Raw genomic sequence first — 14,436 nt, 5'->3', positions numbered from 1 at the left:
TGGGGTTGAAGTGTAAGTGTTTAAGACACAGCTGAAGATAGGTATCACGTTTGTCAGGAAACAGGACAAGTATTTCTAGACTCGGGGTCTAGTCATATGATGACTCCACAGCTGGAGCTTTTGATCACCTGACAGAGGCCTTCCGCTGGCTTACCGGTCCACCCCTTTAAAAATTATGGTTATGAATATAACCATTTATTATAGATTACAGCTGAAGAGAACTTTGTGGGTTGTGGGGTAAAAGTGACAAGAGTATAGGAAGGTACAGTACTAGGGTGTCTGACGACTCTGGACTAAAAGATGTGAAGTATTCTTCCCTGTAGGCTATTATAAACAAAACTAAGGGCTAAACCCACCAGGGTCATACAGCCCCTGTAGGCAGAGTTTGGTAACAGTCTGGTGATACGACCAGCCGTCTTTATCAACCACTGGATTTTGCTTTTCTGAAAGTGGAAATTGTCACTGACTTTCTTGGGTTATCCTAGGTAATCTACACATACTGATATGTATGACAATTTATGTATTTATATGTACCTATACCTGAATCAGTGGCGTCGTAAGGAAGGGGCGCCCCGGGTGACACCATTTAGGGGGTGACACCATAGAGCCTCTAAAGGTGACGCTAATGCCCAAAACACAATGCCCAGCAACACAAGAAAAGAATCCTTCGTTTCTATATAGGGAAAATCATTGATTTTGATGTGATAGATGATTTTGCAGGATTGAAGGCAAGGAAATGTAAGATCAGATTCACCGAGATGTTACCTGTACTCAAGGTCAGATCGCAACTAGTGTTTCTCAGATATTGTAATACTTTTTATTTTTCATTTTTTTTTTTTTTTGGGGGGGGGGCATTATTGAAGATGAATAAATGTAGGATGTGTTGGCTGTACTCAAATACCACTTTGAGTTTGTTTCCTCAGTATTACTACGATTATTTTATCATTAATAAAGTTGAGAAGTATTCTCCTGTTCAGTTTATGGCCCTTAAACGTTCTCATTGTTAAACATTAGTTACTGGTCATGCAGTAGTGACGTAACTGGAGTTTACCAACCTCCCCCCCCCAAGCCCTCCACCCTTGGATTTCATGGGGGTGACACCCAAGGTGACACCAACCCTAGCGAGCCTCTGACCTGAATGAACTTAATTCAAGGGATGTGCTTTGTTGCAGTAATGCTATGCAAGGTCAGACAGAATATCCATAGACTGGACATTGTCTCGGACCTGCAATAATTTGCTGGTTGACCAACATATCTCCTCGTTGTTATTAGCTCTCTCACAGGCGAGCATTATGGACATATTGTGCAAGAAAGGTATAAAATACCGACTATGAAATTTAAGACACATGTACAACATCTGAATATCTTTATTGTAGACGTTTCACCATCCAGTGGCTTTATCAATGCAGATTCTAGGACATAATTAGAAGACAGTAGAACTATATGCAAAAGATGAGGTAATCAGTCCCTCAACCTTGGTGTTGGTGTTCACAGCATCGTGGTGGTGGAGAATCTGGAGCAAAGGCAAGAAGATATCCAAATGTTGCACATGTCTTAACTTTCATATTGTCGGTATTTTATACTTTTCTTGCACAACTTGTCAGACATTGCAACATCATGGAATCTTGGTTCAGAGGACATCTACAAGACCTTCACGGCTGCTACAACTCATCCCTTTGGGTAGGACCTACTTCCACTGGGGAATCCCGCTTACCAGTGACTATGCCCTCGTCTGCTGCACGTCCTTATCCACTGACGCCTATATAAACACCAGTCTTCTTGCCTTTGCTCCAGATTCTCCACCACCACGATGCTGTGAACACCAACACCAAGGTTGAGGGACTGATTACCTCATCTTTTGTATATAGTTCTACTGTCTTCTAATTATGTCCTAGAATCTATATTGATAAAGCCACTGGATGGCGAAACGTTTACAATAAAGATATCCAGATGTTGCACATGTCTTAACTTTCACATTATGGACATAGTTTTGAACGTCTAAAGCAGCCTGTAGAATCTTTCCGTACAACCGTGAGGGATGATACTTCCTCAGGATGAATCGAGTGTGGAGTGTTTGTAATAATTTAAAGTTTAGAATTAATCTGCCCGAAATGCCTAGCCATGCTAGGTGTCCTAGCGTCCCCCTCTGTAATTAGTATTTTAACATGTAAACCACACAATATTCGAAATCTGTAAACCCCGCATTGTAATCCTTATAGAAAATAAACTTGATTATCACATCACTGGTAATACACGAGGTTCACATCTTTGACGATGCGCGTCGCACAGTTTGGCCGACAGAAAGGACAAGTTCTTGTGCAAGTCCATTCTTCAAGGGAGTCCTTGATGCTGTGGTGTGCTCTTGATCTAGGGAGTTGGATCTGTGCTCCAGTAACTTTCCCCAGGCGCTGTATAATCCCTATGGGTTTAGCACTCCATGATAATAGCGCTAATACATTATAAATAAGCGCCAAACCAACAAGGGTCATACGGCTTTTGCTAGTATAGTATGTGGTCATTCAGGTATGCAATGAGATTTCAGTGCATTACAAAAAAAAAAAAATACCATATTATTTGGAAGATTTCCGCTAGTGGAAGAGGTTTCCAGTTTGTATTAATGTTGCTTGTCATTCTCTTGGCAGTTGACTTCAAGCCATTCTGGCCTTAAGCATGTAGACAATATGTGAATCATTGTCGTGTCACGAGTGAAGGTCATATGCACCAGAGGGGCAGTTAGAATACTAATACCAGGTAAGGAATAGGCGATTGTTAAAGAGTGATTTCGGGTTCTGAGGAGGGTCAATTTCAGTGCAAGAATTGAACCTGTGTTATAAGTTAGGAAAACGGGGGCAGCTCGGAGAATAAGCAGAAAGAAACCTGACCTCTCTGGTGTGACTAGTATATTATTATAATCAAAGAAAGCTGTAACTAGTAGAGCTGTTCGTGTAAACCTCTACCTGGTACCCAACACCAGATGGTACCTCCAAAATTGACTGAGCAATACTATGTAAATAAACAAAAACAGGAATTATGCACTCTTCCAGTTAATGGCATTGGTAAATGAATTCACAAATGGCAGGAGTCTTGCACGTTTGGTGCCCCGTGTCCAGGTGGCTAAAGCTCGCTTCTCTCGGCGAGGGTCTGGGTTAGATTCCCGGCAAAGGTAGAAACATTGGGCGTGTGTCCATGTTCCCCGTCAGTAAAAATGGATCGCATCCTGGTACAAAACTGACCTAATTTGCCCAAAATGCTCTGCATAACAAGCAGCTTTCTATATAGTAGTAAGTCATTGATGCCATACACAACTGTAGGCCAGACCAACAAGGGGGTGGCACAGCTATATACTACTCAGACCAACTAGAATGTATCACTAATACTTGCACAAGGGATGAACATGGGGAATATATAATAGCTAAATTCAAATCCAAATACCTACAAAAACCTCTCAGTGATAAACATCTACAGAATTCCACAAACATTAACCAATTTAGTCAAAACCTAGGAAGTATGATAACTGATGCACGCATGAACAAAGATCACTTACTACTCTCAGGTGACTTCAGTATAAATCTCCTGCAAGACCAGGACCCACACGTTACTGAATTCACAAACACAATGAGTAACTGCATGTTGCTACCAACAGTAACAAAACCTACAAGAGTTAGAGACTAGTGTTTCCCTACTTGACCACATCTGGACCAACACCATATCCCCTTTAAAATCAGGCATAATTACAGATAATACCACAGACCACTACCCTACTTTCCTCATAACAACTCTTGGTAAAATACCCCAAGACACTACTAAAGTCACCTTCAGACTTCACAATGAGGCAGCCATTAATAACTTCACAACAGCAGTAACAAACATTGACTGGCACACTGAGCTAGAAATCTATACAGATATTGACGAATGTTTTAATAATTTTCTAGAAAAGACCCAATACCTTCATAACAAGCACTGCCCTAAAAAAAACTAAACATGACAGCTAAGAGACTGAACAGTCCCTGGCTAACACCCAGCATTCTCAAATCCATAAATACAAAACACCGATATGAAAAACAGTACAGAATGGGTCACATAACCAGAGACCAAACAAAACGTTACTCGTCAATCCTAACCAGCCTGATAAGAAGGGCAAAAAAATTGTATTATGAGAACAGATTATCCAACTTACGAGGTGATATAAAAAAGACCTGGAAGACCCTATCAGAAATTCTGGGAACAAAAAAGATATCACGACATAGCGAAATAAAATTAGCAAAATCAGATGAACCCCAACTCCCACCAACAGAAACAGCAAACAGACTCAATGATTTCTTCTCCACTATAGGTCAAAACCTTGCCAATAATATCCCAAGCTCAGATACCCCACCAAATGACTACCTCACTGGCAACTACCCGAACACACTGTTCCTAGCTCCGACTAACCCATACGAAGTCTCCCTTATTATCAATGCACTGAAAAACAAGGCAGGAGATTTAAATACCTTACCACCCTTTATATACAAAAAAGCGTCACAAGTGCTATCACCAATCATTGCAACACTCTTTAACAAATCCATTGAATCCTCCACCTTCCCTACAGTTCTCAAAATAGCAAGGGTCACCCCGATCCATAAAGGAGGTGACCAGACAGAGTTGAATAACTATAGGCCAATATCCAATTTACACCCTCTCTCAAAAATCTTCGAAAAATTAATTCATAAACGAATCTACTCCTACCTCATCTAACATAACATTCTCAACCCCTGCCAATTTGGATTCAGGCCTAATAAAAATACTAATGATGCTATTATACACATGCTAGAACATATATACACTGCAATAGAGAAAAAAGAAGTCCCTCTGGGGATCTTCATTGACTTACGTAAAGCTTTTGATACAGTTGACCATGACTTGCTCCACGTAAAATTGTCACACTATGGTATTAGAGGGCACTCCCTCAACTACCTCAAGTCTTACCTCGGCAACAGAAGCCAATATGTGTACGCAAATGGGGCAAGCTCTTCCGAACAACCAATTACAGTTGGTGTCCCACAGGGAAGTGTCCTTGGCCCTCTTCTCTTTCTCCTATACATAAATGACCTACCAAATGCTTCGCAATTACTCAAACCCACACTTTTTGCAGATGACACTACATACGTCTTCTCTCACCCGAGCCCAGTCACGCTAGCCAATACTGTAAACACCGAATTACAGAAAATATCTACCTGGATGAGGACTAACAAACTTACACTAAACATTGACAAAACCTACTTCATTCAGTTTGGTAGCAGAGCTACAGATGTACCTCTTAACATAACGATAAACGGATCACCTATCGCAAAGCTAACAGAGGGAAAATTCTTAGGAATCCACCTCGATAATAGACTCAAATTTCATACACATATACAACAAATTTCTAAGAAAATTTCCAAGACTGTAGGCATACTATCGAAGATACGGTACTGTGTTCCACAGTCAGCCCTCCTGGCCCTCTATCACTCTTATTTACCCCTATCTTACCTATGGAATTTGTGCATGGGGCTCAACAACAACTAACCATCTCAGACCACTAATTACCCAACAAAAGGCTGCAGTTAGAATGATAAATTCTCAATACAGGCAGCACACTCCACCAATATTCAAAACACTCAACCTACTCACCATACAAAACATCCATACTTATTATTGCACTTATTACATACATAGAACACTTAACTCTGATATTAACCCTCCCCTCAAACATCTCCTTGCCAACCTCAACAGAACACATGACCATAACACAAGGCACAGATCACTCTTTGATGTTCCTCGTGTCCATCTCACGCTATGCAAAAACTCAATGCACATAAAAGGCCCTAAAATCTGGAATTCATTACCTGTAAATATAAAAGAAACACTACCTGTTTATAAATTCAAGTCTCTTCTCAAAGTTCACTCACTCAAAACCAAATAAATACTGAATAACTGAACCATATAAATTGTATATCCTAAATGTTACTCACAATTATATCACACAAATGTTAAACCTAACTTTGTTATTTTTTTTAAATACACTACCTAACAGAATACTCCATTCTACTGAATGAACAGCAATGCATGCAACCATATGACCTGTCTTTGTAATACTCATTTGTATTTTATAGTTATCTGTTTACAATAATGTCTTATCACTGATTTCATCATTGCTTAGTTAATCTTAAGTTAATTGTAAGCCAGCCCGTAATGCTATGCATATAAGTGGCTTTGGCATGCTGCTCTTACCTGTATTTTTTTGTACCTCTGTATGTATGCTAAATTTCTAAATAAATAAATGTCAGCTAGGCCTGTATACCTTGTACATGTATACTTGTAGAAATAAAGATATATTATTATTGGTTGCCAGTCATTGTCTGCAGTCAACCTCCAGTAATACTTTGATCATCAGAGGCCTGCTTGATGGCCATCCAGTGTTTCATCAGAGGGTCACCTAACTTTCCTAAGGTCCAGTTTCCATCAGGAGTGACCCAGCCACCACTGCACCACCAATGGAATCTACTTTGGAATATAGACAATAGTGATCTTTTTTTTTTCTTCTGGCAGGATTTTGCAAACAAGATTAAGAGCAGGGAAGAAAAGATCCATTCCTCAGATCAAGAACCCCCTTTAAAAACAAGCCTGTACAGGGATTATGCAAGTTGGTAATTCAGTTAGATTCCAATTCCTTTGCTCAAGAGTTCACCACTATCAAGACTTCCTCTTCCCTGAAGAATATTATCCCCTCAAGGAAGGTTCCTTGATGTTGGTGAGGGGCTCTTGATTTAGGGAATTGGATCTGTGCTCCAGTTCCCCGAATTAAGCCTGAATGCCTTCCACATCCCCCCCCAGGCGCTGTATAATCCTCCGGGTTTAGCGCTTCCCCCTTGATTATAATAATAATAATAATGAAGAATATTATTCTTAACGTACTTTTTAGGCTAATAAAAATCCATTATTGCATGGATTACTTTATTAATTTTACATAAATACATGCAAAGCTGCTATGGTCACTAATCTCTATTTGCACATAGATACTATTATGGAGTTTACTGAATTATTTATGCTGATTTTTGCATACTGTATATTTGCAGTTCAGAAAATTATATCTAGCTCTATAATGAATATCAGAAATCTCACCTCACATTTGTATTTAGTGTGGACTCATCGAGGCCTACTGAGAGTGGTTAAGGATGCATTTTGATAATGCTCCTAACTATACAGTGTATGCCATCATGTCAAGACCTATGAATAAATGTTTTAAATAAAATGTCTGTTTCACTCTAGGCGAGTCTGAGAAATATCCTTAATTAATACTAGGTCACAATAATATATATATATATATAGTTCATGTTAAACTAAATGCTACAAAAAATTAAACATTCTGAGCACCATTAAGTGCACTGCAGTATACATACTCTCATATTGCAACAAATTACTCACTAGAAATACAGGATAAATAATCTGTGTATTGCACTTGGATATAAAAATCCCATCAAAAAAAAAAAAAGAATGGCCTAGTGAGGAAGTCTTATAAATTCTGCTACAACACTGTATGACCCTTGTGGGTTTAGTGCTTAGTTATGATTATAATAAATTCTGCTCCACATATTCAGAAATCTTTAGCAGCAGCTACTTCATACTATTTGTGATTTCTAGGTGGGCACTGTTAGCATGAAATACCATCACTACTGGTGGTCACTGCTAGCTCTACACACCACCAGTAGTGGTGGGCATCACTGAATGACAGTTATTGCCTATTTTATTAATATCACTGAATATGATAATTGGTCATACATTAAAGGCCAACGCTTAAATAATAGGGTATTTCTAGTGCCACAATGAATGACAACTATTTGGCATTATCCAGCCTAGGGTGTGTGGGGCTGGCCTTTAAAAATGCAACATGGACTATACAGGGAGAAAGATCAACTAGGCTGTTCTTATACCAACCACTTCATACAACACAGCTTAATTAAATAAAATGTAGTCTTTATAAAATCTACATTAAAAGCTAAATATTCATAGAAACAGAAAAAAAAAAATCTTGAGTGAGTCAGTTAGAGACAATCTGTGCCTATGCTAGTATCTTGCAACCTTTTAATATTTTTCATTACATCAACATTATTTATAAAGCTCTGAAAGACAGGACAGAATATCTCAACCAACTTTTTGAGCAGACATAACTAAGATATCTCCATCATATATACACACGGGCAGAAAATGGAACTGGAGACAAATTTCCTATCACACTAATGGAATGTGCACATGAAGTATGGAGTATAAAAAAAATGAAATGACCTTAAAAACTAAGTTATCGCTAGTGTAAAAAGCCATGGAAATCAGGTAAAGGATTATATTGGAATGCTGAAATTATTAGCACTACTTAAAAGAAAACTGAAGTAACTTTTTCACAAACTTTTACTGATACCATAAATATCTGTATTGCCACTCAAGGTAACTGATGGCCACTTCAAATTTCTTTTAATTTACAAACTACCAACAAAGGGAGAAGCAACAGCAAAATAAAAAAAAAAAAAAAAAAAAAAAAAAAATAAAAAAAAAAAAAAAAAAAAAAAAAAAAAAAAAACTGGGAAAATAACACATACCCTAGTTTGGTGTACCCAAAGCCGCAAAGAACCAAAGCCATAACTGCCTTAACCACCTTCCAAAAACAAAAAAAAAAGTATTACAGACTGGAGTGACAGAGTGGGACCCAAGGTGAGATACAGAGCAATCAATGATTGATTTACCAATAACCAGAAGTACCGTCCAATGAGCCCGATGGAAAATTATCTACAGAAAGAAAGACCCCTTGCATGGCTCCCCAACGACAGATTTTCAAAGTGGCACAAACATTTTGTAATGCCTCTTCCAGAGAGATCTCAAGATTTATTGTGACTGATTTTATATAGTAATGCCTGTTACATGAGCACCATAAAAATAGCAAGTTATGATTCAATAACATATTCCAGCACAATACAGCAATGACATTTTGCACACTGCAGTACTGCACTGAATAGCGTATACAACCATGCTCTCAATGTTAAATATATTTTACATCAAGAATTTATTAGCTTCCACCTGCCTTCTGTCGAGGACGAGCCAGGATATCCCTTTACACCCTGAAAGATGCCCAAGACAAACCAGTAATTCTCCCAAAATCATGGTGAACTTTAGCCACAAATTAATAATCAACTACAGAGCACCTGTCTCCCTGGCATTCCATAAGATGGCTCTTCACACTTTAAAATATCACAGATGATGGTCACGAGATAATGCAATGATTATACCAGCGATCATTATACATATAAAATTCTTATTCACTTGTTACACACACTTTATCTTTGGATACTGATGACTTATTAAACATAAGAAATAATTTAATTTCTCAATTTCTCACAAACTATTTTTTAACAAACTCATAACTGGTAATATGCGTACTTAATAGTTTTCAGCCACGTACACCACAGTAAAATCTAAAAATTAAATATAAAACATGAAACTGAATGCTAATCAGATCTATCCATAAGAATAGATAAAAAAAGTTATAGGTACCTGTATCTGAATGAAAATCACATGGTATACTAGTACAAAGAAAACATGAATTATACGTATATGTACCTCTGCAAATAATACACATTAATAAGTACTATAATGCGATGTGGAAAAAACTAGGAAAAATCTGATAGTTCAAAGATGAACAACTAGATACAATTGCACCATGTTAAGATTTAATCTCTTTTTCACTGACATTTTGGTCTCCCTTCATATACAAGCGATGAAAGAAGATGCCTTCTCAAACATTTGTTACTGAACATCACACCTGCTAATGTCAAACCTGAAGCAATACTTGCTAGATATTGAATACAATGTCTCGCCCCAAATTCTAGATCCTATGCTCATGGCTGGTGAATGTTAATCATTGCTCATTATTATGGCTAGCAAACCAGAGGAATTTACTAAGGTGAATCTTTAATAATAATATCCTGAAATTAAATGCAGAAAGATACTGCTGTCTCATTTTATAAATTCTAATAAAACATTTCGTATTAGTACCACAACTGCTGCTCATTCTCAGTACAGTAATTATTCTTAAGACCAATTAAGTGGAAACCTTGATACTACTAGTGGAGGAGGCTTGATCCAAGGAATTGCAGTTACCCTCCCTTTCCTCAGATCAAGGTGTAATCCCCCACCCTTCCTATTCTAAAGGCACTACAGTATATGACCTGTATGGGTTGAGTGCTTTAATGAATATAATATAAAGTTTCTTTTCAAGACACTTTGAATGAGCAGCAGCAATATAAAGTAGATATATTTGTACATAAGCAAGTCTCCAAGTTTGAATGTAACCAGTATGAATATCTAAATAAACTTTTAGTGAATACGATAATAAAATGCAGCAACTAATAGATTTGAGGCTATGGCATTAATACCTCCTTTCAGATATAAATGAAGGCATTAGAATATAGGCTATTTTGAAGAGGTTAAATACTATACAGTATTTAGAAATGTGGTGCACGTGGCTGCCTGAGCATTAGGTTGAGAGTGGCTTGAGCACCATAGCGGCTCACTACTCACGCTGTCACGACTAGGGTACGAAGAACAAGAAACTGATAAACTGCAGCACGCAAAATGCAGCCCTGTACTTTGAAAGTATGGGCCACTTAATAGCTATACTGTAATAATAAACTACAAAATTTGAAAAAACATTTAACAAGTTAAAGTCCCCATAATGTTATGAAGGACTAACTTAACAACTCACATTACAGTTACTAACAGGACTTCACTGTGTTGTGTGGAGCACCCTGTCTACATGTAGACACTTCTACCTTATGAAGAATTACAGAATAATCAATAGAAATGTAAAATAATAATAAATAACAACTAAAAATTATAACAAATGTTAGAAGTGTACTGTAGTACATGAAAATAAACTATATTAGCAGCCATTAGACCCTGATTTACGACAAGGGTAAATGGTTGGTTTTTACTATTGATAGCTGCTGCATAATACAGAGATAAAAGGAAAAATGTTGAAACACACTAATTATGAAACGGAAAAACTTTCTTGGTGGATATTGTGGCAAGAGCAGTTATTACCATACTTTCTGAAAAATGGGAATTCAAGACTTAGTTTTTATCTCTGCCCAGCAAGCCAAAGGATAGTCCTATGGAACTTCCACTACGTTTGTATTTGCCACTTGACAAAAAATGGTAACTTTAAAATGAAAGCACCCAACAGGTAACACTATATACAGTCTGCCAGTATGATTTGTGGGGTTATCAGTGTATCAGGTTGGGCAACAAGGGTGGGCGAGCATTACCACTGGAAAAACGGGAGAGATCAGTAACTGCAAAGCTATAACCTATTCCATTTTCATTGCAACTTACTTTATATGACTTGAAATAGTCGGTTGTAAATTGGACTGTCTGCCTGCTTTACATTCTATGCAAAAGATACAAACTTGACAAAATTAGAGGAAAAAATTCTCACAAGCTTTTCATATGATAATGAGTAAAGGCATATCAAAATTGATAATTTTTTGATTAATTATTCATTGCTCAAGATGTTATAAACCTTACAGTAACAAAATCAGTGGCAAATCCTCCCCCCACCCTTGTGACAGGAACACTGCTTCTTCCCAATACACCTTCACTATATTATTTAACCTGTCAACTCGGGACTTGGTACCACCAAGATAACTTGAAACAGTCACATCTGCTATCCATGACGGTTACCTGTACCTCAACACAGCAGATTACACACATTTTGTACATATCTTTGCTCTTACTGATTGAAATATAACCATAGTGAAGTTTGGTTCGTTGCAGGATATCTTAAAATTGAGGGGCTACAGCATCACACTGTAGTATTGACAGTGGCGAGAGGCTACAACATTACACTGTAATATTGACGGCGGTTTGTAGTAAGCAATGCTCAATATAACCTACAACTTCAATAAGGCACTTGGAATGCACATTGAGTAACAAAGAAGTAAAAATTAAGGTAGAAAACTTAAAATCTATAAGGATAATAGCATTTGCATTTATGCTACATTATTTACTGTCAACTCATATCATGAGCACCTGTGTAGGTGAGTTTACATAAAATTGACTTAAAAAATGTACTGGAAGACTTTGTGATACTTGTTGTCACATGAGTTGCAGCCATCAGGCTTTTGCAACAAGCTCCTTAATCTAAGGAAAATGAATTACACAACCTAGAGAAAAAGCAAAAAAAAATTTGTTTCAAAAGTTCATATCAATTATAAACTTTCTAAATTAATAAATCATTAGGCAAAATTATAACACTGAAGAGGATTTTCTGATAACTGGCAGTATGTATGGAGGCCTATTTATTCTTGTGCATTATAATTTCCTGCGAGGATTAAGGACCATAAGGGGTGGTTGGTATTCCGATACATCACACATTTTCAATTGCTCTTCTATTTGGTATTAAATTTCTTTTAAATATATACATTAATACATGTTTTAACTCCTCTATGTAGAGTCATTCACTCTTAAACAGTCTTGGTGAACCTCATTACGGTACTTTTATATTAAGACCTCAGTTGTAATAAAATTGATAAAATTCATTATTTTTTTAATGTTTAATGATGCTTTTGGTCATTGGATCAAACTGTTTTATATTCTTGAATGATATACAGTAAATTATAGAACTGATACATTACCAGTAAGTCTTCCTCACACAGGAAGAACAGCAAATGTAACTTTTCCTTTAAAATAGTTTTGGTCACACTGAACACATGATAATCTTGAATCATTTCAGAGATGCTGAGGTTCAAGCAAAATGTTCAAAGGGCAACTTCAATGAATGACATTCCAGCGTTTCACATAGTGGCCACTGCCTCGCCGTTGTGCCGCGATGTGTCACCACTTGCTTGAATGGGCAAACACTCTGGTGCTATCTGTCATAAAAAATAAAATCAAAGTCACATTTTTGGAGCATGCTAATTTCTGATGTAACAACTTCATTGATAATATACACATATGATCAATTCAAACTGTAAAATAATGTAACTAGCTTTTTTTTATTATTTTGCTTCATAATTGCTGCATTAGTTAGCCAAGGATATGCACATTTTTATTAGTGTTAAAAATACAAATATTTAATACAGTTTCTTAAAACTGCAACAGAATATCTTTAATTAAGCTTGCCTAAATTTTTTAAGTGCCTATAAAATTCCTCAAATTTTTAAACATGAAATGCAGTGTGTCATTTCTGAAGCACCTATTTTCCAAAGAAAAGACAGGTTAATAACAACCTTTTATTGTGACATGTTATGTACCCATGTCTTTTCTTCAGTATTGTCAGCAGAATATTTTATGTCCATTATTTTGTACTTCAAAATGGTAGGTGCAAAAACATACCACTTTAATTTGTATAATACAGTATTATCAAGGCACAATAATATCAGCTGTACAGCATTACTGTGCCATGCTAGTTATACTCGTGAATTATTTTAGATTTTTTTTATTCTTTATCATTCAGAAATTTGTCTTATGCCTCTAAGACAAAATTCTGTTCCCCTCCTTATGTATGCTTTACACAAAACTGCACACAATGCAAATGTAATTTTATACATCAATGGCCTTCTGCAACTGATACATCTTGAACCTAACAAAAAAGCATAATGGCAGTATTTATAAAAAAATCTTTATACTACTGTATTTTCTAAGCCAGTTTTGTAAATGCAAGTGCAAAGCATTAATAACAATGATGCATAAGTTTGCATATCACATTTTTATTCTTTTAACCGCTTACAGTAACACTCATTACTCGTTGTTGCCCTTAATGTCAGTTATATTTCAGAAATTCTATTATAGTCAAAGCTTCTGGAGAGAAAAACATTGCCACAATAAAATTCTATTTGTTAAAATTCCATTCTTGGTCTATTTTGTTTTATCTGATTATATTTTCTGCATGTGTGTCTTTCACAGGAAAAGTTATGCAACATACTGTCAGTGTGTAAAGTTTTCATCTGAGTGGGCAATCCAGTCTTTGTGGCCAAATTCTATATAAAATTTGATGGAAGCCCTTGGCATGAGAGTATGTGGGTGGCTGCATTCTTTCAGACTGCAATATATTCCAGTCTTTTCTAATAGTTTTATAAATAACCAAGAAAAACATTCTTACCTGTAATGACCCTTACATTATTTAAACTTTACTAACAAGGGAATGTCACTACTGTGTATCTTTACATCTCTAGTATCTACAGCCAGAAATCTACCTGTCCTCCTAATGCTAACATTGCTTTTTTATATATGCTTGAGCAAATTTTTAAGTACTCTAATTAGGTTATGTTAATGTTGAACTAAATTGAAGCAGTTGAAACAAACACTAGTAAATGGATAAAGGCAAGACTGTTTTGATGTACCAACAAAAAATGGCTCCCTATTATAACAAGA

At 36.6% G+C, this 14,436-nt stretch overlaps 1 protein-coding gene and 1 long non-coding RNA gene across 5 annotated transcripts in view; one reads left to right on the top strand and one right to left on the bottom strand.

Annotated features, from left to right (window-relative positions):
* The window catches only part of LOC138852863 (uncharacterized), a 38,683-nt gene extending 25,763 nt beyond the window's left edge, over positions 1 to 12,920 (top strand). Inside the window, exon 3 of the long non-coding RNA XR_011392138.1 lies at positions 12,797 to 12,920. This is a non-coding gene — a long non-coding RNA (uncharacterized lncRNA). The remainder of the gene's footprint in view (positions 1 to 12,796) is intronic.
* Positions 6,956 to 14,436, bottom strand: part of fus (epithelial splicing regulatory protein fusilli) — a 302,666-nt gene continuing 295,185 nt past the window's right edge. For all 4 annotated transcript variants that reach the window (XM_053777572.2, XM_053777569.2, XM_053777568.2 and 1 more), the window contains one exon: positions 6,956 to 12,935. In XM_053777572.2, coding sequence (XP_053633547.1) covers positions 12,858 to 12,935 — 78 coding nt within the window. In that variant the 3' untranslated portion in view covers positions 6,956 to 12,857. The remainder of the gene's footprint in view (positions 12,936 to 14,436) is intronic.

The sequence above is a fragment of the Cherax quadricarinatus genome, chromosome 18 (genome assembly GCF_038502225.1).
Source record: "Cherax quadricarinatus isolate ZL_2023a chromosome 18, ASM3850222v1, whole genome shotgun sequence".
In the NCBI taxonomy this organism is placed as follows: domain Eukaryota; kingdom Metazoa; phylum Arthropoda; class Malacostraca; order Decapoda; family Parastacidae; genus Cherax; species Cherax quadricarinatus.
Note: the sequence above shows the minus strand (reverse complement) of the source record. Positions and strands in the feature narration are given on the sequence as shown.